An 8,558-nucleotide genomic window follows, 5' to 3' on the forward strand; every position below is an offset into this window, starting at 1 on the left:
ATACTGACATGCTTTTCATTTAGTGCACCCTTTACCCCCATAATATTTCACCACATTGCCTCTTTGTTTTTGCAAAATTGTTCTCTCTTGGTTTAGAACATTTGTAGCTTGTGTTGGTGCTTTCTTCAAGTGTCTTTGGGGTATAGTTTCAGTAGATATTTCTCAGTAATTCCCTTTGGCTTTTTTTAAATTGTGAGCTCTTAAAGAAATGTTTGTGGTCTTTGTGTTTCATATTATCATTTCACAGTCCATTAATGTGGTAAATGTGTCACACAGTACAGAAAATCTTTTCTGATTAATCTGGAAGTAGCATTAACATATATTTTTATTTTTGGGGTAGTACTAGTCAATTGTAACTTACAGGTTAATGGGCCATTTAGGGAAAAATGTTAGTCCAAGGATCCTAAATATTTAAGACATTGTAGGTCACAAAATGTCGAAGGGAATTAAAAAATCCATTGTCAAAGTCCATAGAGACACTCAATTTGGAGTTTGTTTGATGTTTTAAGATTGAAGAGAAAATTATTAATTGTATAGTAACTAGTAATATATTGCTTGAGATGTCAGTTTGACATTGTTTTCTGTACAAAAGTTTAAGCCATTAAAAGTTGAAAGAATTGGCAGCAAGCTCTGTTAAATGTGCTAAGTTCTATTTTGTAGAAAGGTGATTGCTGGCATTTAATTTTACAGTTGTCTAAATTTTAAAAATTTCAACAAGTTTGCCCCAGTATGAAGATATGCAGTGCATTCGTTTTATGTAGAATTATGCTTGTATCTGTTTTGACATTATTGCGGTTTTATTTTTGTTTTGCTATTTATGGAAAAGAGTTATAAAAAAGTATTTTCAGAAAAGAAAGAAAAAATCTTTACTACAGAATTTTGCAACACAGACTGGTTTTACTAATAAAACATTTTCCGTTTGTGTTTAAAACAGAGACGGTTTTATATTCGCATAAATTTATCAGAGTGATGAAATAACTTCTGCTTCAGGTACATGTCCATACAAGAGTAGAGCTAGTTGCATGGATAATTATATGTACAAATTCTAGAATTAAACACAGGTTTTCAAGGAAGATCGAACTGATGCACAGAGAGACTGCATAATTTGAAGCAGACAGACAATAAAAGGGATATGACTGAGTAAGGTAAAATGCACTGTGATAAGAAAACTCTCTACAGTTTTATTTAGTTTCCTGCACCCACAGTTTTGTGTTATGTAGAGAAATGGGATATAAAATATGTGATCAGATGAGATCTCTTGCCAAGAAGTATGTTCAAAGGTTCTAACTGATCTTACAGCCAAGGAGACCATTGAGAAACTCAGCCACATCACCTAGTACTAGTGGGAGACCGTCTTTCTGTACAGATCCATGGTGAATGTTTGAGATCATCGGTTTGAACTGGTTTAAAAGGTTGTTAGGGAAGTACTGTCCTTGTTAAGTAAATATGGCCTCTTCCAGTAGTAGCACATGCATTGGGTTAAGCATCTCTCATGCTGCCTGGTGGTGGTTATTCAGTAGTATAGGTTTAGATATCTACAGCAAGTGCTTTAAATGAGCCAGGTCAGAGAGTGCTGGCTTATTCATAGCATTGAAATCTAAGCAGAGATCACCCTGACTCATTCATAGCATTGAAATCTAAGCAGAGATCACCCCTGAGCAAGTCTGCGTGACACGAGTAGAGAGACATGTTTTTTAGTCTATCAAAGCAGTAAGGAGTCTGAGAATTGAAGTTTTTTGGAGAGTAAACATTGTATGAATAAAAATGTTTGTGTGTTGTTACATTAACAGATTGTTCCATATTAGTTATTTTTGCATTGTATTAAATTTTGATATTAAGGTGATATTCTCTTCCTCTGTAGGTGAACCTCTGGCACAGAATAACATTTGCATAAATCCACAAAGTCGTTTCTCTGATATCATCGACTCGCTGCCAGGCACCAATGTAGACCTTGGTACTCTTGAGTCAGAAGACTTGATCCCAATTTTAAATGATGTGGAGTCTGTGCTGAACAAGGAGGAGCCCTTCCTCACCTGGCTGTAGTGGCCACCACCATCACCATCATCATTCCCTGGACTTAGACGGTTCAGTGCTTTGAACAAACTGCTTTCTCTCTCCTATTTGGACTAGTGGTAGAAAAAAAAAACTGCGGAGCACCCGAAATGTCACCTAAGCAATTCACTATCTTGATTCTGAAGCTGTCTTATTTTTTCTTTACATCTTTTGGTGGTGTCTATCGTAGCAGTCCAGCGGCTCTGTACCAATTTTATGTGTGTAAGCAACTTGAAAACAACTTACATGCAAAGTCGACATCAGGCCTGGGTAGCCTATGGCTTTTGCTTTACTTTTATTCTAATGATAAACAAGTGACAAAATGTGTGACTATGAACTATGTAATGCAACCCACATCTTTGGTGCATGAATTACAGGGCTGCCTGTTTTGGAGAACTGACATGACTGTAATGCAAAATGGTGTTTGGAATCCATATTGCTAAAAATGGGTCCAAATGCAGTTTTATTATGTTTTACTTATTTAACGTGAGCTTTAAAAATCAGTGTATTATCAGTGAAGGTATTTGGTTTGCTAAGTAGTATTTTTAGCATAATGGCTTTTTATGGCCATTTGCACTGGTCCAGACAGTACTAAATGTAGTTAATTATTCCAGTATATTACTGTATAGACTCCAGACAATGAATAGTGCCACATTGCGCCTGAATTACAGAGTAGCAAATTCTAATTTTATATAACTTAGTTTTTACACTACAATGTTTTGTTGTAAAATATACAGGATTGGTACTAACTATATCTTTTTTAATATGATAGAATGATTTTTTTAAACATTTTATTAAGGCTTCATTTTTGAATGTTTATAATACAGATTAGTAAGAACTTGCTAGTAGAAGAACAAATATTTTTTGAGGAAAAATTGGTGTTTTGTATATTCAGCTGTAAAACAAATGGCAAAGTAGACTTTTTTGTTAAAGGAAATGATGAAAGAAGTTATAACTAGCAAGCTGGAAGATGAGACCGAAGAAACGTGTGTTTGAACGCCTGCATACGATCAAATAGGCAAAGGGCATGGCTATACATAAGGTGGCATTTGAGCTGATTGTGCTTTGAAGTGCAGATAGAGGACTTCTCAACTCATCTGTGTAGCTTGCCTTCAGTGTTTTCCAGTCTGACTTATAGTCATGTCATTTGATCCCTGATGTCATCAGTAGAAGAATGGCTACTCCGTGTTTTCTCTCAAGATACAAGTACAAAACATCATATTGGGTAGTTTGGGATTGAGGCTGCATTCAAGACCATTTTCAGTTGTAGGCTGTCTGAAATGCAAATGAAATCCCAGACCATTTTTTATATAGAGTATTAAAACCATGCTTAATTTTTATTTACTATGTTTAGGTATGTTGATTGCAAGCTTTATTTGGTGATTTTTTTTTTTCAGCACAGTTTTATTCACCCACAGGATGGATGATGCATTGCCTGCTTTGCCCACCATGTGCACATTTGCCTGGTGTACTGTAGTCGTACGACTGGATAGCAATACAGCTGTTAGTGTATAGAATGTTGTCAAAAACAGGGGGGAACAGTGAAGTAGTCAAAAAAAAAAAAAAGTACCTGATTGGATAGCCACAACAGATGGAGTATGTGGGATGATTCTTGAATGAGACAAACTTGTTTTCTTAAGTTCTGGGCGTGTGCTTAAAAATAAGCACATCTTATTAAACGATAGGACTGTGTATGGTGTGAAAGTGAGAGACATGTGACTCGTGATGGCAGGTAGGGTAGAGAAGAGGAACGATGGCAACATTTCCACATTTGTACAGCAGTTGTAAAACGTATGCAGTATTGAAAGGGCGGTAGGAACATCTTTTTTATATGCAGTAGTCTTCCATCTAAAACTTGCATGTAAGTTACAGCATGCATTATATGCTTCCTTGTTCATTGTGACATAGATGCCATATCTCCGTGAAAAATGTAATATGAGATTGTTTCAGAGATGAGAGAAGGATGAGAGGAGCATGGAATTGAGGCAGTTGGGGCTTAAATGAGGAACCCTTGGGGTTTAGTGGTGTGCATTTCCAAAAGTTACTACATACAGATTTAGTTTACATTTGCATACACTACAATGATAAGATATAATTTGATAATTTTCTGCATTACCTCAATGGTTAGAAGTGTGAAATTTTAGAGCGCAGGAGTACAGAGATGCCAGATCTTTATTAAAGTAAGGAGAAGGCGTCAGATGTTTCTTGGACATGTCTAACTGCAGCTGTAGGGAACCCCCTAAAATACATTCTGAAGAAGTGGCTTTTAAGTGGTGAAAAATGTTACCTGTGAATTTGAATCACATCTTTGAGGAAACTATGCTTCCTAAGTATGTGAAACATGTTGATAAAATCCTCAAAATTAGCATCTCAGATGGCCAATATCAGCTAATGGATATCACTTAGAACTACTGTTTTACAGAACAAGTAAGGGAAATTATCCTGTGTCTTCAGGTGTTTGGAAAACATGTAACAAGTTGAAATTTTGAAGCTTTCCTTTTGTTCTCCACTTAAGTTAGATGCCAGGCGCATTACTAGACCATGCAAGTGTAGGTTATTATTAATGGGCCCTTTGTAACCTTTTACTGAAAAACCGGTACAAACAGCTGGGAACTCCTTTACTGTTCATGTAATCTGTTGAAGAGAAACAAGTTTGTAATTACCTACCTTTGTCTTGAGACCTGCTATACGAGTCTGGCAGGAGACTCCTACCTTTCAACAAAATATAATGTGACTTCAGGAGTGACATTTTGCCAGTCACAGCACATGGAAAATGCAGTTTGTGGAATCATTCTGCTTGCACATCTGCATTGCATGGTTCTATTTGTTAATATTTTTCTCCCTTTGTAGGATTTTCCTTTTTCCCCTACATCTCTGCAACTGTCAAGGGCTTGGTGCGCAGGGCCTGACTTATCCTGCTTTACTGTCAGTGAGTTATGAATCAGCTAATTATAATGGTTCTGTATGGCAGTGATATAGATAAGAGCACACATTATTTTACGTTTGCAAGGGGAACATGGGAGTGCCTGGCAAATCAAGGTACAACTGGATTAAAGTAACAGTTGTTGAAAGTTACTTCTAGAAGATTAACTTCATACTTAAACTGATGGCCACCTTCTCCTTTGATGCCAGGAGAGTGAAATGTTGCCTTAGCTGAAGCCATTTCATTGGCTTGCTGACAAACTGTTGTGCCCAATTAAGAAGTTTCAAGTGCTGAAATTTTTTCCCATCGAACTGGGCAGCAGGAATATTTGTACCCATGATTGTAAAAGGTATAAAGATTTGTCAAAAGTAATGCAGAATTTCATATACACTTTTAGATGCTGAAAGTTAATTATGCAGTCATATGATTTAAAAGAAAAAATGGAAATTGTCCTGTGTGGGAGCATGCAATCATTAACATACAAATATATGATCGTGTAATGAGGTATGCATTTATTGGCAATTTCAAATATTCATTTTAGCCCTGAAGTGCTTTTCATGACTTGGAGACCAGGTATTTATTTGCCCATGAAAGCTTAAATCAGTGATATGTATTCTCATCTCTCATGTATAGTGAATGAAAAGTACCCCCTTGCTCTAAACATACTAAATTTTAATGCAAGACACACTATTGTGTATGAAGCTGTTTTCTAGTTGATTACCAATGCAGTACACAAGCTTGTGTCACTTGAATGGTGCAAGATTTGATATTAAGTGTATTTTCTGCAGTAGTACATTATTAGTCCAGCTCTGCATTTCTGATTGTTTTCTTATATATGCATGAGGAATGCTACATACAGCATTGTATAGAAAACACTACAGTCCTCTTTGGGATTTTTAATGTATTTTAGTAGACCATTTCGAGCATATACAAGTTGTTGGCATGAGCCATGCTGAGTTACATTTTATTCCACTCCACCACTATTGAAGTAACCAGTTCTAATGTCACAAACAATGATATTAAATATAATTCTGTATAATCAAATGTCTGTAAAAACACTACAAAATGTATGGTTTAGTCCTAAAGTGTTTACTAGACCAGCACAAAAGACTGAAAAACTTAAAACAATAATCTTGACATATTGTAAAATTAAGTAGTCAAGGATCTGTCCTCTAATAACATCAGTCTGAGGTTAAATTGAGCAAGAATTGACTGGAATATATTTATGCCTCATTTGACTCCTTTGTACTTAACAGTATTGTTGGAGATTTCCATATGCTTTATGGTGGCTGTTCTCTTCCTACTAGATGAGCACAGTTCACTTTCTAAACATTTTAATTTCTTTCTTTGACTTGGTTAATCCATGACATACCCTAGAGTGGATTGTAGTCTGTCAAGGTTTCAACAACTGCTGGAAAATGGAATGTTTGTTTTTAAATAAGTGTATACTGCATAGCACTAAAGTAGCACGACACATTTTAATATGTTAGGGTCTCAAAATTTTGGTAGGCATTAAGAGTGCAGCATTTGTGAGATTTTTAAAATGATGTAGTTTCATGTATTCAGAATAATTTCACTTAGCCACCCATGTTATTATGCCATTTGTAATATTTTTTAAAACACTAAGTGCATTAGCACCAGTTTACTGAACTATTGATTTTCTTGTTTGACTGTAGTTTTTGTCAGTCAATGCTGGTTAAGCTTGTTTACATAGTGATGTACTACAGTAACACTTTTGTGGAGTAATCATTAGAGAATGATGCTCCAGATGTTTAACTTTCTCATAATACACTACAATGGTTTCTGTCTCAGAGTTTTGGATTTGTTTTCTATTATGATTTTTATAATTAATTAAAATGTTTTTTTTTCCTGCATATGCAAGCAGATCAAATACAAGTTACTATACATTCAGTTTGGTACTGTTTGATTTGTTATTTTACAAGGTAAAAAAAAAAAAAAACAATAAATGGAACTACAAACTCTTTTTTGCTGGCTTATGTTGTATTTGTAGAGTGAAGTTGTGCATAATCAGCTAAAAGGTGTATCAGCACTGTATCCTATGTCATCTGCAGCTGTTTTGGGACATATACTTTGTTCATATGGAGGTCTGGCTTGACATGAAAGGGGATCAGCTGGAAACCTCTCTCCTATCTTTTTAGGGAAGTGCAGTGCAGTCTTGCTACTTCTGGTAGAGGTCATAGGCATAGTTGAGGGAATGAGATGGATGTATATTGCAACTGGGGCTGGAATGTGCGTGGTATGTATGTATTCCCATGTCATATTTGTTTTCTGCATAAGAAAAGGAAGAGAAAAACTGAGTGGCCCATCCAAATGTGGATCAGACAGGAGGAAGTAGTTTCACCTTTGTAGTTACAAATACTGGGAATAGTGCACATGTGATGGGACCTAGAAGTTTCAAAAGACAGAAGAGGAAGGCTCGTTGAAGTATGACCCCGCCCACTAAAAAGGTTCTTTTACCATGTAGTGGTGTGACCAGAGATGTATTACAGGTGGTCATAAACATTTTCTACATAGAACAAATTCTTCTCTTTCCTTCCTCTTCAGGTAATACAAATGCTGTTTTTTATGAATTAATGCCAAGATGCAACATGTTACTGGAAGGCAAATGTCACGTCTGCAAAATGTGAAGTTTGTAGCAGTCACCATATTGAAATGAACTTCACTGTATAAACAGCGTTACTTTCCAATGTGAAAACTCTTTAGCACATTGTCCATGAACCCTACTAGAAGACAAATACAATTGCATTGTGACTATTAATTGCCAAGCCATAAACACAAGCTTATATTCATTCTAAATCGCCCAAATGAATATTGACATTGAAATTTGCATGCAATTATCATAATAACTATATACATTTTGCAGTTACAATCCATGAGTAACTTCAAGTCAGACCACACATCAGTCACATTCATCAGAACACTGGAGTATGAAACCGCTTCCAATACCACAGTATTCAGAGGTTATGCAAAGGCTAATAGACTACAACTGAGTTATGACCTGGCTAAATTCAAAAGCCCCTTTCATCTTGGCAACCATTTTACTTTTGCAAAATCTTTTACTGCCAAATTCCAGTCACATGTAAATAGCTGTTTGGATGCATCTGTCCCATTTAGAAATAAATACAATGCCTAATTAAAAAAATATATCTCTGTCGGAATCCTAGTAAGCAGGCTGTATAGTAAGAGAGAAAACTCATAACAGGCAGAAGTGTAACTCTCAATATGCCAGAAATGCTCTTGTTAAACTAAACTATGTCTGGACCCTAATCAAATCAACCAAAGCAGTATGTGAGGTAAAACATAGCCACACAGGTTAAGGACAGCCACCAGTTGTCCTTTAATTAGAAACTTCAGAAACAATGCTCAGTGTTGTGTAGAGCTAACAGTAAATTGTCACATACTCAGACCCTCAGGACATTTCCAATCTACTAGTGTACAGAATTAGCTCAAACTTCACCCCTCTCCCCTCCAATATTCGTAAATTACATACCTGCATTTACAGCCCCTCAAATCCCTCAACAAGTCACCAAGGTATCTAAGAAAAACATTTTTTTCTGTGGAC

General features: G+C 36.0%; 1 protein-coding gene across 6 annotated transcripts in view; it reads left to right on the forward strand.

Annotated features, from left to right (window-relative positions):
* The window catches only part of WWTR1 (WW domain containing transcription regulator 1), an 837,533-nt gene extending 830,574 nt beyond the window's left edge, over positions 1-6,959 (forward strand). For all 6 annotated transcript variants that reach the window (XM_044070605.1, XM_044070607.1, XM_044070606.1 and 3 more), the window contains one exon: positions 1,862-6,959. In XM_044070605.1, the coding sequence (XP_043926540.1) occupies positions 1,862-2,043 (182 nt within the window). In that variant the 3' untranslated portion in view covers positions 2,044-6,959. The remainder of the gene's footprint in view (positions 1-1,861) is intronic.
* The last annotated feature ends 1,599 nt before the right edge of the window (positions 6,960-8,558 follow it).

The sequence above is a fragment of the Protopterus annectens genome, chromosome 4.part1 (assembly GCF_019279795.1).
Source record: "Protopterus annectens isolate FY-2018-M chromosome 4.part1, PAN1.0, whole genome shotgun sequence".
In the NCBI taxonomy this organism is placed as follows: Eukaryota; Metazoa; Chordata; order Ceratodontiformes; family Protopteridae; genus Protopterus; species Protopterus annectens.